The sequence below is a fragment of the Microchirus variegatus genome, assembly GCF_963457635.1.
Source record: "Microchirus variegatus genome assembly, chromosome: 7".
Lineage (NCBI taxonomy): Eukaryota > Metazoa > Chordata > Actinopteri > Pleuronectiformes > Soleidae > Microchirus > Microchirus variegatus.
Genome location: NC_139808.1, coordinates 16,148,402 through 16,172,089, shown reverse-complemented (window position 1 = coordinate 16,172,089; position 23,688 = coordinate 16,148,402). Strand labels below are relative to the sequence as shown.

The 23,688-nt window shown below is 40.0% G+C and overlaps 1 protein-coding gene across 1 annotated transcript; it reads right to left on the bottom strand.

The window, feature by feature from the left end:
* Positions 1–1,336: 1,336 nt before the first annotated feature.
* Positions 1,337–23,344, bottom strand: lamb3 (laminin subunit beta 3; the record flags this gene model as incomplete). The annotated part of the gene is made up of 23 exons (XM_083891931.1): positions 1,337–1,476; positions 1,701–1,863; positions 2,530–2,706; positions 3,022–3,163; positions 3,483–3,690; positions 3,862–4,006; positions 4,131–4,337; positions 6,026–6,237; positions 6,401–6,561; positions 7,147–7,522; positions 8,301–8,397; positions 8,551–8,744; positions 9,545–9,700; positions 9,788–9,976; positions 10,411–10,531; positions 10,681–10,871; positions 10,954–11,017; positions 11,288–11,479; positions 11,859–11,932; positions 12,316–12,430; positions 17,047–17,224; positions 18,578–18,665; positions 23,320–23,344. 23 exons carry the CDS (start codon positions 23,342–23,344, stop codon positions 1,337–1,339), a joined length of 3,615 nt encoding a protein of 1,204 aa, XP_083748057.1.
* Between the last annotated feature and the right edge of the window lie 344 nt (positions 23,345–23,688).

The following is a 23,688-nucleotide window of genomic DNA, read 5'->3' as shown; positions in this document are numbered from 1 at the left end:
GAGCACGACCATTTTTTTTGTTTAAATCCATACACCAATATAGATTCCTCCATTTATCGTATATATAAATCCAATACCATTTTAACAAAAACATGAACTATATTTATTTATTTCAAGGCAGAGATATTGACACACAGTGATCACATGCTCACCATTGCTTCTTTGAAATGTATACTGTGTATTTAAGTTGCTCTTGGAAAAAAACGCAGAACATATGAAGTGCCACAAACTGGAGTAAACACTAGTGATATTGTTAATATTATATTATATATATATGTCATGGAAACTTCTGAAATTGCACATGTAGTAATGTGTACCTGTTTCTTTTTATGATTATTTTTCCCAATAAATATGTAGTAAACTAATGTGATGTTGAATGAATATCATCCTGAACCTCTGCTATGAAACCTTAAAGCATAAAACAAAAGGTGTAGTAAACAAGCTTTTATTTAAATACTTCTATACAAACAACAGATGCAACAGAGAAAACATTTAAAAAAAAACAAAAAAACAAAACAAAAATCCAGTAATTGTGCTGCAACATTCACGGCTGAGGAATATATTACAAAAAACATGTTTTGGTTCTTGCAGAGCTGCCACAAAAAAGCCACATGCTGTGAAATGAGCTAGATTATGAAAATTAAAACAAATATGGACAATATAATTTGGGCAGCTGTGGCTTTCAAAACTATGTTTCCCACTAACCAAAAGGTTGGTGGTTTGATCCCTGGCTTCTCTAGTCCATGTGCCAAACTGTTCTCGGGCATGGAACTGAACTGCATTTTGCACCTGATGCCTGCGCCAGCAGTGTGTGTGGTAAATGTATGGTGGGAAACAAAATGCTGCTATAATACAATAACTGCATTTGAATGGGTGTGAAGGGGTTGGTGGCAAAACTGTAAAGTGCTCTAAGTGGTTGAGAAGACTGGAAAAGAGCTATATAAATACTGTTTCTCAATTATTTATACTGTTAAAACTGTTTTTTGAAGGTTTTTACACACACATGGATAACCATCCCTAAACGTGTTATATTGATATTTTATTATTTTTATATATTATATTATAAGACTGAGAACCTCCACCGTCTTGATCTTTAGTACTTAGCACATTCCAGGAGTCATTTCAAAAAAAGAAAAGAAGTAATTTACTCCCTGAATCATCCATCAATCTCCTTTAATCCAAGCTTTCCCACAATCCGTTTGCCAGAAGTGATGCATGATGTCACAGGGAAAAGCAGTGTTCCAGTGTTGGGAGGAGACTGTATGTGACAGCAGGAGGTTTGAATATACTTTAGTGTGAAGTGCTGGTATGAAACGCCTCTCATTCTCGACAGCTCTCAGCCCTGACAAGAGCTCAGGTCGTCGGCTTTCTTTCGCAGATTGGTCAAAAGATTTTTGACCTTATCTTCAAGTCCTTCCAGCTTTGTTGACTTCTGAAGGATCTGATCCTGAAGCCTTCTCAGGGAATCTGCCTTACCTGGGAAAAGACAAGTACGAGGAGTAAAAAAAAAAGTTTATCTGGTCATCTCCTTACCGGAGCTTTGATGAACAAACTATCATGGCCCAATTCTTTTGTAGAAAAAGAGCTTAACAGCAAACTTAACTGAACAGAAAACCCACATTCATGATACTGTCCAATTTTATTTTGAAATTACATTGACTTAAAAGTATTGTTGTGATGGTATTGTTTGGCTGCATTACCGTCCAGAGCCTTTATCATGTCTGCAGTGGTGTTGCCCAGAGCTCCAGCATCCTTCTGCAGTTTCGCCAGTCGTTCCCCAGGTGAACCGGCCTCTCCACCAGTGCCAGTCTCTGGAAGCTTGTCTCTAAGAAGTTCCAGCTGTTTCTCCAGGGACGACAGGTCCTGAACACACACACAAATGATTCTTCATTTACACATTGGTGATGTATTGTTTCCTCACCTCTTGTTTTTATGTGTTTTCTACTCCTAGTGACTTGCATTCGCCTTTGACTGTGAATGAGTCTGTTATCTGTACTGATGTGTTAGTTAGAGTTTTTTTTTTTTTTTTTTTAATGCCTTTTGCATGTACGGTATTTTAGCGAGCATGACTTGCTATTTAAAAGGACCAGGGACATTTAGGATGCATTATTGGAATAAATAATATAAAATAATAAATAATGGAACAAACTACTCTATTACACTATATTTGTATAAGGGTATAAACACTTCATTTGGCTTTTGTGGCCTGAGAAAAATAAGCGTTTCATATGTATTTAAAGCAAGGGCCTTGCTTTTTGGAGGCTGAAAAAGCGCCATGTTTCTACAGCCTGAATGGACAAACCAGTCCAGTGTGTGTCTCACATTTTGAAGTGGAAAGCCTAATACACAAGGCAACATATCTGCTAAGCAATGGCCACCTTTATGAAAGGAGCACATAACATACATAATGGACCTTTAACTATTACAACTGCTTGCTGTATCAGCAGCACAAATCATCAGTAGCTATGATGATCTGAAAACACCCTTGCAAAAATGAATGTTGATATTTTCTATATCAAGGTCTCTCACCTCAGTTCCAGCAGTCGCTTCATCCTCGGCTTTGTCTGCATCGTCCAGTGCGTCCTGGGCCTCCTGGTCTCCCTTCTGCAGCAGTTCTTTCAGCTGGTCCAGTTGAGGTTTCATGGGCTTTATCAGTTTGGAAATATCATCCAGAGTCTTCTCTGCTGGGGTCAGCTGATCATGGACCTGCATAAAGACAGCCACCCTTTACTTCAATAATACCAGGCTATAATAACACTAAACTTATAACGCTTTTCAAAACAAGGTTACAAGGTCCTTTACCAGGTTGAAACTCAAATCAAGCTAATTAAATGAATAAAACACATTGCAGTAACCTGAACGAGATAATAACGAGATGATAACAAAAAAACAGACAGTTGTTAATTAATATATCCAATACATATATGATATATGTGACTAAAATATTTCTGGCTGCAGGCTATGGCATCAAAACTGCAATCAATGGGCCACCATGTCGTCTCACTGATCCAGGATTCTTACCTTAGTCAGGGTGTCTTTCAGGCCGTCTATGAGAGCCAAATTGTCGTTCAGTTTGTCCTGCAGGCCATCGAGGGAGCCCTCTGCGGAGTCCAACCCTGGAAGCAGCCCATCCACGTCGCCCTTGTTTTTCAGTGCTGTGTCCCTGCAAATGTGCAACCAGAAAATGATGTCTTCATTGTTTAATGTGGTTCATTATGATCATGTTTTACGGTGATTCTGCTGCTCCCTGGATGTTTCATGTTGTAAAATATCAGCAGCTTCAGAAACACTCAAACCAATTATCATGTCACGGTCAAAGTCTCTGACATCACATCAGTTATCCTGGTGTTTGACTGATGCTCATCACCAGTCTCACCTGTACAGATGTCCCTAACAAACTGCTACGTGAGGAATTTATGTCCATACCATACTGTTTGATTCCAAATAAATATTTTTGTGATGTGTGATGAGTGAAGGCCCACCTGGCGTCCTGGGCCTCCTTCAGCAGTTTCTTGGCCTTTTCCAGCTGTGGCTCAACCTCCTTCAGCACGGCCGTGCTGTCCGGCAAATTAGTTGCCAGCTTCTTCAGCTCATCCAGCTTCCTCTTCAGAGCAGCCAGGCTGAGAGGCAGCTTGGCTTTAAGGATCCAGTCGCTCACATTCTGGATCTGGGTCAGGTTAGAGGTAGGGTCTGAACAAACGAAAATGAGAAAGGTTGGTGAAAAAACAAAGAGTAAAATATATGAATCTTAACTTTGCTTCAACACAAACAGTATGTCAGTCATTTCCAGATATTTGTTTGTCATTTTTAAAAAGTGAGTCCCCATCTAAACAAATTTGGGAAACTATAAATAGTCTTCACCTGACAGGAAGTCTTTGAGCTCTTTCACAACATCTCTCGTCTCTTTTAAGTCGTCGTCAAGCTCGTCTCTGGTCTGCTTCATCTTATTGGACAGCTTCTCTGCGCTCTCTCTCACCTGATTGGTTGTGTCCTGCGTATCCTGGAGCTGTAAGCAAGTAAACAGAAAGACCAAACCTCACAATCGATAAACTGTGTCATAATCTTTAACGATGGAGAGGGAAAATCCGTAATGTGACTGTGAAGCAGACAGAGAAAAAGTGTGCACGCACCTTCTCTGCAGCATCTGTGATCTTTGCAGAGAGCTTGTCCAGTCGGTCCTTCACATCCTTAGCATCAACCGTCGCTCTCTTGCTCAGTGGCAGAGCGCCCACACACTGTTTCCCCTTTTCACAAGTTGGGGCTCCATCCACTGGACACAACGGCCCTCCCTCACACTTTAGTGGGGTGCAGGGCTCTGAGCGATCGCTGCCACACACCTGAAACAATGACACACAGAAAACAAATATGGCGATTTAAAGGGAGAAACTAAAACAGGGGAGTTGCAGTTGGGTGGGGAAAGCAGGGAATTGACTACCAAGTTGAGTAACAGGGAGAAAGGAACAGGTAATTATGTCCATGTGGACAAACATGTTTTGAGAATCCCCTTAAATTTTAGAGGAGAATGCAATGACAGCTTAGTTGGAAACCCTCGTGCCGGGAGCATTATGATCAACTCTTCATGCATTTTCAAACACCCTGTTAGAGACTGTCACCAGAGGCGCAGCTTGTGAACAGGCAGGGCAGGCAACTGCTTGGGGCCCCGAGTTGATAGGGGGCCCCCGACACTCATGTGCAGTGACCAGCCGCCTCCCCTTCCCCTTTAAAAAACAATGGCCGATTTGCAATGACATCTCAGTTGGAAACCTCCCTAAAGGGGCCCCACCTCACTTTGACCTGTGTGAAGTTATCGTTCTGCAAGTTGGAAAATGAAGAGGATTATTTACAGTGTAATGCATCTTTTTTACTCAGTTTATATGTTTGTTTTAATTTATTTACAGTATTTATTTGTGCTTTATATTTATATTGTCTTATAATATGGGTTCTTTACAGTGTAATGTATTTTTTTTCCCCTAAGTTTATATAGTTTTTTTAGAAGCTATTTACAGTATTTTATTGTTCTTTACATTTATATTTTCACATACTTTTTAACTACACGTTTTTTCCATGTTATTTCATTCATTTTGAAAAAACCCCCCAAATATTTTGAATTCATACATTTTTCGTTGGTGTCAGATTATTTATAACATCATGGTGATGAACACTGGTTGGAAGGGCCCCCGGGAATTTTTGGTTAGGGCCCCTACATACTCTAGAATCGCCTCTGACTGTCACTGTTGATATGATCATTCAGACGTACATTGCATTGTGACAATACAGTGTAATGCATTCTGAAGAAGTAATAAACAGTGAGAGTCTTTTTTTACAATTGACCTTGTTCTACACCTTAATATATTGTATTGTATACGTAAAGCAGCACATGCATACGGAAACATGAAGCCGTCCTATTGTGTAATTTACAAAAGTATTTGTATTCTATTTTTGCTGTGAATAGAGGAGGTCTTATTTGGATGTGGCTTGCCAAAAAGGATTCTTTTCACTGTTGCTTAGCGAGGGGGAGGATTGCTTATGATGAACAGAGTAATGGCCACTGCTACATGCTGCTACAGTGTCTATATAACGAAACAACAAAACTATGTTAAAATAAGTAATAAATAAAAACAACAACTATTGGAAGGCCCTTTTAAGAAAGTGAGTTTTACATGGAAGGGTGTTCCAAAGTTAGGGAAAAGACCCTCATCTGAAGCTTTAGCTAGGTTACGCTTATAAGGAACTAACATATATTTTATATCACTAGGGGTCTTGCCCTGCAGAGCCTTACAAGTAGGAGTAACATGTTCCTATATCCTTGTGTTGGTTAGTAGCCTGTCAGCAACATTTTACTCGAGCTGGAGACAGGAGATTGTCTTCTGGCTAAGACCTGAGTAAAGTGCATCACGACAGTCCAAATGTGTGGAAATAAAAGCACGACTTCACTTCACAATCACATTTTCAGCTGTTGTGTAATAAACAGTGGAGATATTCATACGGTTATGGTGATGAAAATTGTCTGGACTGTTATAGTTACCTGTTTGGCAACAGGTGTGAGGTCAGGCTGGGAAGCCATCTTCTCATTCAGATTGTTCAAATCTCTGGTGTTGGCTGGCTGTACTTTGTTCTGCAGATCCTTTGTGTCTTTTCTGACATCAGCCGACTCCTTCACCGTGTTTTCAGTGTCATTTACTGTATTAGCAGCACTTGTCGACTTATCATAGGCATTCTTGATATCAGAAAATGCTCCTGAGGAAGACAGAGATACAATTAGTCGATTTTATACACTGCATCTGAGCGTGTGCGAGGTTCTACTCCAACAGACATGTTGGGTTTGTTTGTACCACTTGGTGGTGGTCAGCACCAGTGGAACACCACCTATCCTCAGTGATCGGGTGTCTTTGTTTCTTACGTGTAACGTTGGGATTGACTGTGTTCTCCATTGCACTCTCCTTGTCTTTGTACAACAGGTTGAGGCTGTCCAGCAGAGCCTGCAGCTTGTCCAGCTCTTTGTTCACACCTGGAGATTTTGTCAGCGGTGCAAGGTCCTCATCAACCTTTTCCACCTGGTCACTGTGAGGCAACAATAAGAATTAGAAAAAAACCAACCCTGTAGTGAGTCAATGATCCAAGGTTCATAAATTAAACAGATAGTTTAGGGTTTTGGAAGTGTGGTTGTATGAGGTATTGATCCCACTTGCGTGACCTGCCACAAAAGCCGGCCACTTATATACCGCGTATATATTATTTGATTTTAATATCAAATAAAGCTAAAAGCTAAAAATGCAGATTTTCTTCATGGACTTTGGTGCAGAAGAACGAGGGGTTAGTCAGAAAAGACTATTTTAAACATATCATAGACTTAGGCAGGTGTAGATATTTACGTTAATTGGCCAACATGACGTAGCCATGATATTAGTGAGAGTGAATGTCGAGTTGCCAGGTGGGTAGACTTTTTATACCAAGTACCACCTGAGAAAAGATTGAGCTCTTGAAGTAACACCCTTATCACCAATGTTAAAATACAGAGGTGTAAATAGGTCGAGCAAGGTCAGCGACAGACTTTTCACAGGAGGCAGTTTTATTCCCAATAAGATAATTTGATCTCTCATCATCCTCTTCCTCACGTGTACTTCACACACTGGTATAGTGACTCACCCCAGCGTGTGCAGCTTGGACAGTGCTTTTTCAATCTGGTCAGTGATACTTGGCGGAAGGACAATGGAATCCTTGATCTGTTTCAGTTTGGTCTCCAGTGTCCGGATACGAGGCCCGTAGTCTCCAAGATCAATGTCGCCTCCAGGACGTGAGGGCAATATCGGGGTGAGTAACTCCAGAGCCAAGGTGATGTTCCGTCTCTTTTCATCCAGGGTGAAGAAGCAGGAGGGACATCTCTCGCAGGTGGGGAAAGAGTCACAGTGATCTCGACTGCAGGAGTCACAGCGAGGCCCGGTGACACCCGGTCGACACAAACAGGCTCCTGTCTTCTTGTCACAAACATCTGGGAGGGTTCCATCTGTGTCACACAGACACGCTGTGGATGTAAAAGAAAAAACAGAAAAACATATTAAAACTGCTGTACCACAGTTATAAACACAGCAAAATAAGTCTTAAAAACACAGTTACTCAAAGAAGCATCTTTTAATGCTCAGGGGAACAAATGGTGAATATTTGCATTACTATGGCCATACCTAAATTGCCCCAAAACAACATTTAGCATTAAGACTATTTTCAAAAAGGGCATTGAAACAGATTAAAGCAGGATCCACGAGGAGCTGGTTCCAGCAGGGGGCAGCAGAGAGGTTGACTTATGTTCCTCCTTTGACGCCTATATAACTTGGGTCCTAAATAACTAAATGACAAAATTTGTTGAATTGTGAATTGTTGAATGTTATTTATCATCTTTTGATGATTATGTATGACTTTTGTACTTTCTGTTGTATTGTTATAGTCTTCAGAATTTCAGTTGTTCTGCATGTTGATTGGTTTTCTTGCGTCTTTATAGTTAGTTCACCTCCTTTTGAGTGACTTCCAGTTTTAGTTTCCCCTCCCTTGTAATTATCTGCCCTGCCCAGGTGTGACTGACCTGTGGCTAATGAGCTCCACCTGTGTCTCGTTAGGGTCCTCCCCCTCCACAAGTGAACTGTGTGTCTGTGTTCTTGCCTTTGTTTTAAGTGAATCTTTGGGTTGAACATTTGTAAGTAAAACTGTGATTTTTGTAAGCATAAACCTAACACTTTGGATCTGACGACTGAGCCGGTAAACAAATCAACAAATAGGAAAAATCTGAATATTAAAAATGGCTGACTCACGTTTGCAGCGAGTGAGAGGGTCTCCGAATGTGTTCTCTGGACACTGGGTACATGTTCGGCCTCCAAAGCCTGGCCTACACTGACACTTACCTGTCACCTGGGCAGAAGGAGACACAAGTGAGTTTACTAATGCAGTGCATACTACCAGAGGTAGTGAACAGTTACAGGTCTGCTTTAATCTCCAAACATTAACATTATCATGCTTATAACCCAGTGTTTGAGATTTTTATTACATCCTTCGTGGTCGTACCTGGTCACAAGTATCACTGTGTGATCTGGTGGAGTCACATCCACAGGGTTCGCAGCGTCCTGACTCAGCTGGTTTCCAGTAGCCTTTTGAACACACTTCACAGGTTCGACCATGAAAGTGGGGACGACAGAGACACTGGCCGGTCAGCGGGTCACAAACGTCTGACAGGGAGCCGTCTGGAGAGCAGGAACACTCTGGACAGCAGGGGTAAAATCAGGGTCAGGAAACAGGACTGGATGCTTTGATCACACTTATTATTATTATTATGTTGTTATTCACTGTATGTCTACTTAAACTCGTAGCCAGTGTTTTTAGGGAGAGTGAGCATCTGCGTCTTAACTAGTTCTCGGTGCAGGGGCGAATCTGGAGGTTCAGTTAGCGCAGTCAGCCCTGACTATGGCCCCCCGTTACACCTGGCATTAGAATGTGTTTTTTGTTATTGAATAGCGGTTAAAATACTGCTTCACCACATGCATTTACACCTGGCATTAACATGCATCTCAGGTGTCCACATCAAGATCTGATGGCTATCCGATAACGCTCTTCTTCTGCAAAGATTTCCTGTTGCAGACTACTGTGTCACATTACTGTGTGTCACCATATCAACAAACAACAACAACAAAGTTAGCTGCACATGAAGTCACACTACTGTATGGAGTCCTCTTTGCTTTACAAAGCAAAGGGCAAGAAGTCATCTTTGACAAGCAGAAAAATTCTTCTCATCTTTTCTTTTCAATGTGGTCACAATACATCCAGGACCACCTCCCGAAGTGGTTTGGCAGATTGGATAACAATCCATCCTCAATACATCTTTATAAGTGGTCAGGCACTATCCGATCACAGGAAACGCATTTTAATGCCAGTTGTAAACAAGGCCTATGTATACTTCCCTATAGCAATGTTTCAAATGACCTTCACTACCCCCTTAAGCTTCAACTGAAAACAGGCAGAGGTGGAAAAGAAGACTGTGGTAGTAGAAGTGTGGTTCACTCACTGGTGCATCCCAGAGGATTGGAGCCACTCAGACCAAAGAAGCCTCTCTTACATCGGTCACAACGTGGCCCTTCCACGTTCACTTTACACTGACATGAGCTTGAGCTGTCGTCACACCGACCACCATTCACTGACCCCTCAGCGTTGCAGATACAGCCTGGAAACAACACAAATATGAGACCACCATTATTTCAGTTTTGTTGGCCTTAGAATTACAATTTCGTTTCACTGATGGAACACTTACGAACGCAGGCATCAGGCTGGTCCATTCTGCGGCTGGGGTTTCGTTGGTAACCTGGAGCACATTGGTCACACTTTGGTCCGGTGGTGTGGTGCTGACAAGCCTCGCACACACCTCCACTCTTCTGTCCACTTGCCTCATACACCGCCTGGTCAAAATGACAGCGTTGGGAGTGGTTGTTGCACTCACAGCCTGTGGAGTGAACAGTATGGTTAGTACTAGGGATATAACAATGAATCCATCAAGGGATTTTTTACTAAATGAAAAATTTGTTCGTCACTTAAGTGGTTTGAGTGTTCAAAGTGTTCAGAGTGTTTTTTTATATATAGTAAAAACAGCTATTTCAATTTCTTGAATGTGCATATTTTCTGGAATCTTTATTCCGCTATGACAGTAAAGTGAATATCTTTTGTTTATTTAGTGATTGTGAGTTCTCAGCTATGTCAGACTATTAGCACTTTGTGCCCAAGTTTTTTGAAGAATAACTTAAACATTTGTTTCCACTTCCTGAGTTTGGATGCTAAGATGCAGTGTCTTTCACTAAACTTTGTTTTTGTTATGTTTTGGTGGGCTGACAGATTTTAACTGTAGTTTAACACTCAGTAGTAGTTGCTGGTCTGTCTTACGTTTGCAGGCATGAGTGTCGCCCTCCTCGGCAGGTCTCCAGGGCACATCTTGGTAGAGCTCATCACAGCGCTCACAGTTAGTTCCTGCTGTGTTATGCTGGCAGTCACACTTAGGATTCACCTGCAAAGAGGCACAGGAAAAGGGTTCATGAAGAACTGACTTAATGATGCTGAATGAAAAAATATCTATACTGTTTAAGTTTGGTGCAAAAAGGAGAAAGCAGGATACAAAAGGTGTTTTCATGCTGCTACACAGCTGAGTATACATACTTGTATGGTGTTGGACTGTGGGTCTTTGTCAGTCTCTGGCAGGCACCGATTGGCATGTCCATGGCACATACATCTGCCCATCACCCTCATCTCCTTCAGGGCAAAAAACTTACTGAGAACTCGGCCTGGTTGACGTGGGACTTCCCCCAGCTCGGCCAGTTTCACCCTCAGCCCCGTTAACCCGGCCACCTCTGTGAACAACACACTGACAGTCAGCAGACAATCACCTTTAACCAAATTCACCCTGAGCCACAAAGAGACAGAAACAGTTACCTTCAATTTTTTGGATTTTGGGAGCTGGAACATAAGCATACTGACGCAAAGGACTGAACTCAACCTGGAGGAGAGGAGAAAAAAAAGCATTCTTTTAAAAATTCTTTACACAGCAGCTGTGGAAGCTTTGCTCTTATTTCACATTAAATGTGAAATATTTTTTGTATGACTGATTTTTTTCACATTTTTGTATGACTGCTTTGTCTTTAAAGCTGGGGTATGAAACACATTTTTATTCTGTATGTACATGATCAATTTAAAGTAAAACCTTTACATTTTGGTGCAAGACTAAAAATGAAAGATCTAAAGACTTAAACGCCACGTTTGTTCTCACTCTGTGGTCTTGGTAGGGGTTTTCTCCAGTAGGGGTCAGTGTGCGGCAATGCGGCTTATCCAGGGTGAGAGGTGTTCCTGTGGGGACAGCAGGGAAAGTCTTTCCACAGTCGATAGCTAAGTAAAGGGCGGGCTTCCATGTCTTGCCATTATCTAGAGTCCGCTCTATAACCATGGCACTGGGCCGAGGACCCTGTAAAGAAAAAGGAAGGAGAAAGGTCATGGTATAAATCAAGATTATTATAATTGACAGCTTCACAATAAGACAGAAGATGAATCAAGTTACTACATGATCATATGGTACATGGTATATATCACTTTTACACAAAAACTGTTTGGTTTTCATAGCCTTGGAACAAGTCTTTTACATTTAGTTTAGGCTTGCTTTACAGGGGCCACCATCTTGCTTCACCATGTTTCTACAGCAGGGAAACATCTCCAACATGCAGGGCAGTGGATCTCTGGGACCAGGATTGAGAAACCCTGAGAAAATCTGATGACCCCCCCTCCCACACACACACACTTTAACTTTAAGGCACCCCTTTAAGCAGTGATTGGAGAGTGTTTCATACCTTGAAGCTGAGTATCAAGTTGTCAAGTTGGAACAGGTTGTCAAGGTCCAGTTGCAGGCTGACGGGACTGACCTCTGCAGGACACACAAGCAGAACAACATTTGATTCACTGAATAATTCATTTTAATATTTGATGAACACATGTTTTCAGGCATAACTGTAAGAGTTTAAATATTATATAAATAAGAGGGATATATTTTCAGAATGTGTAGGGAATTTAAACGTGTACTTTTCTCCTTGAAGGATTCTGAAATTAGTTTTATAGATATATGTCAAGCTTTTCTTGTTGCTGATATCATTATTCTGTTATACAACATTATTTGTATGCTGCGTCTTTCATGTGAAAATGGACTCTGTCAAGCAATACTATTGGACGTGACTATCCTATCGGAGCATTGTGTATTCAGTGTTTATCCTGTCAAACTGGGTCTTTTTAAGTAGTAGAATTCACACCCACCTTTCCTGGCCTGCCACCATCTGTCAGGCTCAGAGGAGGACAGGACTTCCTTAAGAGTGTGGGCCAGAGGACCGTTTGGGTTCGTGGAGTCACATGGACAACACTTCATCTTCCACTAAAAGCAACGTCACACAAACACATTAGCAGCAATAATGGACTTTTTCAGCACTGTTGCATTATTATTTGGAAATATGCCAGAGTGAGTGTTAGGTATTTGTCCTGAACCTGGACCTGAGACCTGGACCTGAGACCTGATATGATCTGTAGATAAGCTGCTGTGTCACTGAGCAGGTCACACAGTGGACAGAGGGACACAAAATCAATGTCCCTGGTGGTCCTAATGACTGTTTGGACTGACCTTTTGAATACATGGCATACACTTTGTCCCAATAAAGTGAGATGTGGACAGAGTATATGTGGCACTTTACATACACACAGTCTAAACCTCTGCCAGATAGAATGACACATCGGTCACTCACTTTGATACAGTACTTCATTGTATTATTGTCCTGTCTTTAATCAAGCCACTTTAAAGGTCCAGTGTGCAATATGTAAGAGGGTCTCTTTGTGGAAGTTGAATACACTCCCCATGATTAAGTTTGTTTAAAGGTGCATTATGTAATAAATCTAACGCAACTGGCCATAAAATCCTTCTTATATGTCACAGAGAATCAGGAATAATATTCATATAACACAATGAACTAGCCAACAACAACAGTACAGCCAAAATATTTGCATTAAAAAAATATTTTGCAGACTGCAAATCATGTTTATGTTTTAAAATCATGTTTTGGCATGTGGCGCCACCTACCACCGTCTACCAATCATTGCAGTCAGTAGAGTCCCAGTTCCACCTGTTCCTCATTATCCCCTCAGTTCATAGTCCCCACTCACCTGTCTCTCCCTGCCAAATTGTCTTGTTGGCAACTTGCAAGCAATCCAACATGTTTTCTCATGTGACTTATTTTGATTCTACTTTAAAGCCCAGTGTTTTGGAAACCTTTGCCTTGTGTGACTGCCTTCCTGTGGATCAAACAGAGTTTTGCCTGGACCCTTCTTGTGTATTGTGTCCTGCACTTGCATCACACACAGTCGGCAGTGACAACACACAGGCATGTATAGAAGCCCATGCCTCTCCCAATGCATAGTAGTGACAATAGATATTCGGTGTAATGTTGACAGAATCTGATTTGATGTGCCTGTACCTGTGCTGTGAAGTCTGCATAGACATGTGCACACAAACACACTGCATCAAAGTTACACTGTTAAATTGCTGTTTGTTCAATGTACAAGGGCAATTTTCTGTGACTGAGAGCTTCCACCAGTCAAGTCAGCAGTATTTAGTGGCTGCCCACCTGCACGTGGCTGGCACTGTGGCACACAAATAATGGCTTCATTCGCTGTAGAGAAAAGTTCAATAATAAGGTTTTTGGCCTCCAGCTACGTGTCACGGGTCGCTGAATGTTTTTTTTTATTTGTATTTATTTATTTTATACTGAAGGGACTGAGGATAAGGCAAAGTTATAAAAACTTTTACACAGGGAAAATCCTGTCATAAATAAATTACTCTTCTTCTTCTGTTACTCACTGTTTATGTTAGTGTCTAGACCAATGAATAACTTGTAAGTAAGGGCTTACGATCACTGAGCTCCCTGCAGTGTTAATACATGAAGCTTGAATGTGTGTAAACAGTACACATTGTAATCTCAGCAAAGCACATTAGGTACATTCTTCTTAACTTGGCAACATGTTGGTTCAAAGCCCTGTGGTGTCACCTCAAACACAATCATTTCCAGGAGTCTTTATCAGATGAATGTGTATTTTGATAGTCAGTGAGGGTGTAAAGTCCATTATGAAAAAAGTTGGCTTAATTACAGTGTATCAGTGTATGTGTGCAGTGGCACTGTGGAGGTTCAGGTTACATTTTAACTAAAGTTGACTGTGAACACTAGATGAGCACAGGTGCACATGAAGACACAAACACAATCATTGCTGTCTGTCACAGATATAAGTATCCAAAAAACAACAGCCTAACATATTTTTAGTATATCACTGATGTATGAGGTATCTTTATTTACCCACAGTTAAGCTGAGCGTTAGTTAAGGTGAATATGTTGTCGGCCTATTAAAAAGTAACAAAATAAAACAATTATTTTTTTTAAAAACAACAATTAAAGGGCTACAACAAAATAAAAAAACTATTATATTATATTATCATCAGCACAAAATATGTTCACAACTCTCGTCTGAAAACTGACTGTAATAACATACAAACAATAAAATAAGCGCAATTAAATAAAATAATGTTCTGGGAGACCGTTTATGCCTTGAAATGTCTCTGATCACAAACATTGACATACTGCTGCCACAGCCACCAGGAGTAATTTGGAGTTAAATGTCTTTCCCAAGGACTGATTGACTTGCAGACTACAAGAGCTGGAGCTCTTTTGTGGAAATTCTCTGCTGCTGGTGAAGAATGAAATAGAGACTTCTGCCGGCCGATAAGGTTTTATTTTCTTTGCAAACAGTCAATCCTCACACGAGTGGTCGTAGCTGGAGAAAGACCCAGAGCATAGTGAGCCCTCAACATTTATACCTGGGGAGCATCCCTTTCAGATCTCTACAAATGGGAAGGGGTCTGCTCCTCCAGGTCGTGCTTTCACACCTTTTTTTCTACGGCAGGACTCAGAGTCGACTCCCCTGCAGGATGTTGTAGTTAATTGTGAGTTGGTTCTATTCTAATTTGAATACACAAAAGGACCTGGTATATTGTGTTAGAAAAGGGGGAAATTGAATTTACTGTTACACGACCTTCTGGTTAGAGAACGACGCATTCTTCCAACCCAGTCGCCATTTATTTATTAAAAAAACAATGCAAAGGCACAAGCTTGAATAAAGATATAAAATTTTTTTATGATAACATGTTGTTAGAGACCTAATCACAATTAAATATAATGTATGTATATATAAAAGTATGTTGATCTATTGTTTGGTATCAATAACATGTTATTACTGAACTGTAATATGAAGTGCCACCAAAAGTTCAATAAAACTCAAGATTCTCACATCAATAGAAATAACATATCGAGCATGCGCTGAGTCTGTGCACACAATTGACTTTTAATCCAGCCAGTTCAATTGATATTGTTATTGCAGTACTGTGACGAAACATCCCCAACATTTTTCTCTACTCTAGTGAATGCACCAGTCATAAATACGTGTATGAATTTCCATGTGTCAGTGCCGGGATACAGCCCCTCCCTGTCTGGCCAAGGAGTGGCGCACATAAAAAAAGAAAAAAAAGAAAAAGTCCACACCTAACACAAGTATCCTTTCCCTGAGGCAAATGTCAACACTGAGCACATACACTGTGGTATGAAGACTATGTAACATCAATACAAACATTATTTTCCGTTTTTCAGTGTCTGTTTGGCTGGGTTAATGCGATTTTTATTCAGGATTAAACTATAACTTCACCACTGAAATACACTTTAGAAGAATTAGGCTACACCATTTAACTTGCAATTGCATTTACTTTTGTGAAGTTTAGTAAAATAGTGTTGCAGTGCAGAGGAACACATGTCATTTTTTGCATTTTCGCAGATATTGATTATCAACCATAATATTGTTGATTCACCACAAGCTACGAGACTGTGAAATTATTCTTAACGCTCTTGTAGCAGCCACATATATTTGTAAATCATGTTTCCATTTACAGGTAAATAAATGATAGTGCACTGCACATTTGAGGGGATTGTAGTGTGAACAACAGGTGGTATCAGTGATTTTGTCTGTGTGTGTCTAATTTTCAGTTGTTTCTATACAAAGTCTTTTTATACCACCCACAATCCTCAGGTTGATGATCAACATTTCTAATTTGTGGAGCTTGCTGTTGCCATGGAAATGTGTACCATAACTATAAAAATCGTGTTAACTCAGGTGGGGTGATTTCAGCCTAGCATTACAGTTACCACAGAACACCCATGACTTCCTTTTCTACCATGCTGTAAACACTGTAAAACACAAACTACAATATACTGCAACACAAATTATAGAGGACGTTAGGTGGAAGTCTTTGGAAAGGGATCACAACTTTCTTAATCTTAGTTACAGTCTTGTATCTTTGTAACAAAATGGTAAGGATTCATTGGTTGCCCGAGTTCATCCTCTTTATATAAGAACAAAAAACATCATCTTGCTTTTCTCCCTTTATCAGGAAATCATTGCAGCAACACCGGCCTGACTCTTGCCCACTGAAAGCCAACTGCTCTGTGGAAAATTCAAGCCCTTATTTCAAAATCATCATGAAAAGTTTGTGCTGAGGCAGCAGTGGTCATTCAGACATCGGTCAAAGAGTACAGTTGCCACATAGAGATCTGGCTCCAAATCCAGACTGTTTCACAAATGGAAAGGAAGCAGCCAAAACCACCACAGCCTGTCTGCCTGTTAACCATGACCTCCGCATCACTCAACTTTGCAAAACCAATGTAGAGACCCATGCGCGCCCTGGCTGAACACAACTGTGACTTTAAATCATCTTTAATGAAATCATTTCACAATAGAAGCTGTTTTTTTTTTTTTTAAATCTCCTTTACTCTCTCTCATTTAGACTAAAGTGGCCTCACATTTGCAACTGTACACCTTTTCAACGCTTTATTTTCTAAGTCGACACAAATACAGTGCCAATTTGAGATGCACAGAAATTAAATGTCCTTTAAATATAGCTCTTACCATATGATATGGAGTGCAGTAGACCTCAGAGCCGGTGAGGCCGCAGGTAGAAGTGGCATGGAGCTTTTCCAATCTGCCCAGGAGCAGGTCCCTGATGGGTGGGTAACAAGCTCCCCGAGAACAGTCACTTTGGGCCTGTGATAATGCAGCTAAGGCTGTAAGGAGGACATAAGTTGCACTATTACAATGTGATATAATTACAGTATATGACATTTACCAATAATTGATAACATTTATGTCACAGTTTTCAGTCAATAGTGACATTTGTTAAGACATATAGACTGAGAGAAGGACAAATTCTCTAGCAAAGGTTGAATCAAACTTTTGTTAAGGTTAAGGTCTGGTGCTTTATCATGGTCAGACCCTAATGAGCAAAGAATGTTCCTGTAATTAAGTGATTTAAAATACTAATTATGTACGTAATGTGCTTAACTTTAGTAAGGTAGATTATGCAGACAATAAATACATGAAAAATATACATGAAAAAAGGTGGCTGTTAGCACCCAAACATCAAGTGTCAAAGCAAGACCAGTGAGTTGAGACCAAATAGTTGGTTTATGTGGTAGAGAGGCCTGTCAGGAAGGATGTTTATCTCTGCCACGTTCATCTCTCGTCATTTCACTTTTGTGTTTATTAACTATTTGCATTTCTTTAATAGACATGTTGAGAAAAGACAGAGGTGAGGACATGCAACAGTGGGCCTAAATGAGGTCAGAACTCACTGTATGTGGTAACGTCTGTACCAAAGAAGCCAACTGGTGCCATATATCTTGTGATTTCTCACTATTGCAGCTGCAGTTGTTAGTTATAATATAGTAATGGTTGTACTATATCATGTATCACTTCAGACTAACATGATTATATTATATTATACTGTGACAGTACTCTAACTCAACCACATAGATACAGTTATGCGGCACACACTGCAAAAGCAATAGCCGCATTGATCAAAAATACTACTTTCTTGTAATTTGGAATAAAACATAATGGTTTGATTGGTTGAAAGATTGATACTGACAAGCAGTCTTTGTATTCAGTGTCTACTTCAACAAGCTGCATTTAGTTTCATTTGAATAAAGTATGCACAAGTATATTAGATCAAGTTCTGGTTATGAGCCTTTGAAACAGACACAGAGAGTTTTTTAAACATGTGCCATCTTGACCAGGGTATGCAAGTTCTCATTCCAGCCAATCACCGCAGCAGCAGCTTCATATTACTTCCTCCTCCCAGCTAGAAATCGGCTGCTTGATGAAAAACATGCTTTCTCTCGACTCAAAAACTTTAAAGTGGTCATACATGTGATGCAAAATAAGGTTTTCAAAAAAGGCTGCAAGGCAAACTTAAAGAGACAAATTTTACATGTTGAATTGGAAAAGTGAAAGACTGGAAATCTTACCAGCTACAAGTAAAAGTATCCTCATGTTGTGTTCCTCCTGTGGGAGAAAAACAATAAAGCAGAAAGTCAGGTGAGGTCAGCAAACAGCAACGGGAGCAAAACCACTTGATGGTAAACGTGACTGTGAGACTCACCCAGCAGCCGCTTCGCTATCAGCTGTGTTTTGTGCTATGATTAAGTGTGCGTTGGTGCCTGGCTGCTGCTTTATGAACACTGCCTCACCTGCACGGTGTGTGATACAGTGTGTGTCAGAGTCACACCCTTCACCAACCCCACCCTTCACTCTATGAATCAACGCACACACATACAGACACACAGGCAGATGGAGACACAGTCATGGTCAACAAAAAGACACCAAGGAGCCATAAAGACATGGAAAGAAAGAATACACTAGATTAGTAATAATATATTAAAGTATATATTATATGTGTAATCAATTATTTCTATATTTTATTTATTTATTTAGTTTCTTTTTAGGATTCATCTTCATGGTGACGTGTCCAGGGTGTACCCCACCTTTAGCCCAGTGTCAGCTGGGATTGGCTCCATTGACCTATGACCCTCATGTGGAGGATAAAGTGGTAGACAACGGATTGATGGAGGAATTCATCTTCATCATTGTACCTGAGGATGACTCCTAATAAGCTTGTAGATTTATAATCAAATACAATGCTGGTTTATAATCAAGTCTTGGTTCATCTGTTTTATATGAACCGAACGCATCTGTCCATGTCCGTCTGGTAGGACAGGCTAAAGAAAGAGAAAATTATGAATGAATTCAATTGAACGCTGCAGTGCGTAACTTCTCAGTGATACAATTTGAGTTGCGCCACTTGATTAAAAGGTGGTATACATTAAATAAATAATTATTATGACTGATAATTATTATCATTATTATTATTATGAACAGAAACAAAACTTAAACTAAAAATGGATTTAACAAGTGGGCTTTTTAGCAGTAAGATTCACCCCTGAAACATTTTGTAGGCATCACGCTTAACTAGGAAAATGTTGCCTCTGTGTGTCTTGAATCACTTCCTGTGTGCAGGATGGTAATGTCGACCAGTCATCATGAGATGCAAACCCTGCAATACTGAGAAACCCAGACATGTGGAGCTGATACGCTTGTTCAGCCTTGTATGAACTTATTTGACAATGGGTTGAATGTAATATTGACATGTATTTATATTTAATTTTGGTTGGTACTGCTAAGATGCTAATTTAAAAAAAAAAAAAAAAAAAAAAAAATAGCACCTTAGCATTGTCACTTAAGTTAACATTTTAGCATGCAGATGCTTACTTAATATGCAATTTCAAAATAGGATTGGACATCTGCCAAGACACAGCAGTCCCCTTACATGAAAATCACCAAACATTATAAAAACACAACCTCTTGTCATTTCCATGAGACAGACAAACACACTCCTCTCCAGACACAATACATGCCCTGTAGGCAGTGGGCATGGTTTATCTGGTGTGTGCTCTGCCAAGATTGACTGATCATCAACCATCTAAAGAAATACTAGCCTGAGGGCCAGCTGAGTTCACATCCCGTTTTCCTCCACTCTTTCTTCGTAAGTCCAGGGTGTGTTCTCTGACTCAGTGCACATGCACAATGTGCACAATGAGCTAATGTGCGCATACAACTTCAGACAAGTACTATCATGTTCCTCAGCGGGTCTAGATGGTCGTGGAGCAGTGTAATGCTCAGATATAGACTGGGGTTTCCTGTCTTTCCTCACTGGCCTGGCTCTTTAGTTACAGTCACATGGAGTCAAGGCTGTTTTTTTTTTGTAAGCATTTTTTAAAAACTGTCTTTAGCTGATAACCATCACAGAAGCTAAACACCTAAATCAGTGGAACAAATGATTAGGGAACGGTTTGATATTGGTCACATATCACACCAATCACAAATAAAATCTTGTATGATCTAAATTTGCCTATGCTTTAAAGAGAAGTGTGTGTCACTCGTCATGAGACGATAGTATGACTAGCGTCTTTTAACGTCTCGCTAACTCACTGTTAACAAGAATGTTATCCTAGCCTAGCGGTTAGCTTAGCAGCAATGATGGCTACCTGATCTCTCCCTCTCAGTCTCTTGTGGGTGAAGTCAAACACAAACACTGTAAAAGTGAATGATATAAACACCTTTACAGCCTCTGTTACACAATGAAGAGAAGATAGTAGAGAGGGAGTTATAAAAAAACATTTGACAACAGGATAAATTACTGTAGCTACACTCTCCCACTCTGTGTGTGTGTGTGTCCACAAGTCCACTGATTTTGCATTTAAAGGTGCATTATGTAATAAATCTAAAGCAACTGGCCATAAAATCCTGCTAATATGTCACAGAGACTCAGGAATAATGTTCATATAACAAACTGAACTCACCAACAACAACAGTACAGCCAAAATATTTGCATCAAAAAAAATATTTTGCAGACTGCAAATCATGTTTATGTTTTGAAATCATGTTTTGGCATGTGGCGCCACCTACCGCCGTCTACCAATCATTGCAGTCAGTAGAGTCTCAGCTGCCGAGCAACCACGGGTTGCCAGTTATGTCATAAAATGAAACCTAAAAGACATTGGTATATTGAATTTGAATGTAGTAACCGTTTTTGGCCACATTCTTACATATGGCACCTTTAACTACTGTGACTATCAATCTGCTGGACATACAACAGTCTAGACTTCACTGTGTTTTTTGCTTTGTACACTATCAACATGTTTTAGATAGATATATCAATATCAAATCTTAAAAAAAAAAATCAAAAAAAATCTATATATCTATATATATATATAATAATTATTATAAGATTATAAATAAATGTCATAATACTTTAAGACTTTTACTAAGTCATATTATAAAAGTTGACTTCAATTACTACCAAAATCAATTTCTGGTAAGAGAGCCAGCCTGTGTACAATGAATATTAAACTCACTTATATTTAAAGTTAGACATATATGTAAGTAATACAAGTTTGCTTTAAGTCATGTATATGAAGTATATGCATTTTGAAAGTGAGATTAACTGCTTTTGTAAGTGAGATTAACGGCTTTTGTAAGTGAGATTAACTGCTTTTGAGCATGTGGACGGACACAATCCAACCCATAGCCGATGACTCCAAGGGACAAAGTCAGCCCAGTGCAGTCAAACTAGGGTACTTACTGTATGTTTGTTATCTTTTTAGGACCTTTTCTGGGATAAAAACTGGCCTTGTCGGGACCAGTGGTCCTCACAGAGACCAAATGAAGTCCAACTGAGGCAGAATCTAATTTCTGAGGAGCTGGTCAAGTTTAGGGCTAAGATTTAAATTGTGATTAGGTTAAGGTTAGGATTAGGCATTAACTGGTTATGATTAAGGTTGGGGATAATGCTTTGTTAAGGCTGTCCAAATGAATAGAGGTCAATGCAGTGTCTTAGTAATAATATTAGCACAAACCCGTGTGTGTGTATGGGCTGAATGTTGTTAAGTAAGAGTTCTTATCTTTATGCCTCTTACCATGATCTGAAGGTGAACGTCAAACCATTGTATTTTAGCTACAGACATGCAAATGGGAACCAAACCTTGAACAACCACATAATATGGAGTCACCAATTAGGGAATGTTCTGAAACCCTAAAAAACAACAACAACCCACTTTGCAAGCTCACATGCTAATCGTCAGCCAGAGACTTAAGGTTGTACTTTGAATGCTCTAAAGCTGCTTTCAAGCAATAAGATTAATTAAAAACAAACAAACTATCTGCCCTAATATCTGACCTAATTACAATAAGTGAGTGAATGTGGATTAAGCACCAGCATTCAGAATATGAATGAAAAATAATAATATCAATATATAAAGTGTATAATATTTCCTCAGGTTCTTACAAGAATGATTATTAATACAACTACATTGTTATTATAAATGAAAATCAGGCACTTTTCTGATTTTTCTGCTTCATTATGCAGCTGACATGTGTTGGGAACCGTTTCATTGCATTTATAGTCTGACGCTCTTAAAAGCTCCACTGTGGCGATTCTATTGCCCTATGTGGACTTACCCTATGTGGACTTACTATGTGGACTTTTGTCAAAGCTTTTATTTCTATAATGTAATCTAGCATTGTCCAGACTGCATTCAGGAGCAGAACTGGGAGCTGCAAGGTCCAGGAACAGCAGCAGCTCTTATTGGCATACCGTATGCAGGTAGCGGGTTAGGTGAGTGCTTGATTTGTTTTGTGTCGTTGTGGCCGAGAGCAACCGCTTTCAGTTTTCGGACGATTGGTACAATCCACCTGTGGAAACACCATAAGGAAACACATAGGGTGTTGTGTGGAGCTGATAGACTTAATCAACATCGTGTGAGCTCAAGGGACATTAATTTGAATGTACACGCAGCACAGCTTTAAAAAGGAGAGTGTTGATTTTGCAGTATAGGCAATTCTTTCCTCCAAAAGAGTAAATGTCGTGGAAGTGCCAATAGGACGGCCCTCTCTCTCTCTGAACTACCCTGATCACATCATGGGCCGACTTTTCTACTAATGTTGTTAAAAAAGAAGAAGCACAGATGTGTCATTTTCTCTCGTCCAGGTAAAACATTAAATGTATTTGGAAAGAAAAGATTATTGTTCTTTGAACACAATGGAATCTTTATATTTTTATATTCAAAGAAAACCTGGCACACACAGACAACGCAGACAGTGAATGTAGCCTGTGCAATCTCTGGCACACAAGGACACTCAGGTTTCCTGATTGCTGCAGGACATGCTGTGATTCACAGTGTTGCTCTGCAAAGCCAGAGCACATATTATACTGATAGTGTAATATGTTGTCTAATTGTGTGCCTGTGTGCGGTACGTGCATTACTTGACACTGTATAACACACTGACCATTGTTCTCAGTGGTGTTGTCCATGTTGCAGCAGACAGAGAGCTGCATGGTTTACATAACCTTTCCCCTGATTTGGTGACCTTTCACCAAGGCATGTGGTCACCTGCATGAATATCAGGCTATACCTGAAACTCCCACACTGCACCTAAACAAACAAAGAGAACCCCATAATAAGTCTGCCATATGAGTCATTGAAAACATAAAGAGTAAATCCGAGATGACTATAGGTTGTTTTTTTTCCCATGAATACTTTATTAATCATATTAGGACCTATATGTACTATAGCCAAAAGTGTTTTCCAGTATTAACAAAGTCAGCTATAACATAAACCAGTATCTCAATAACCGTATTGTCCTGGTTACACATCA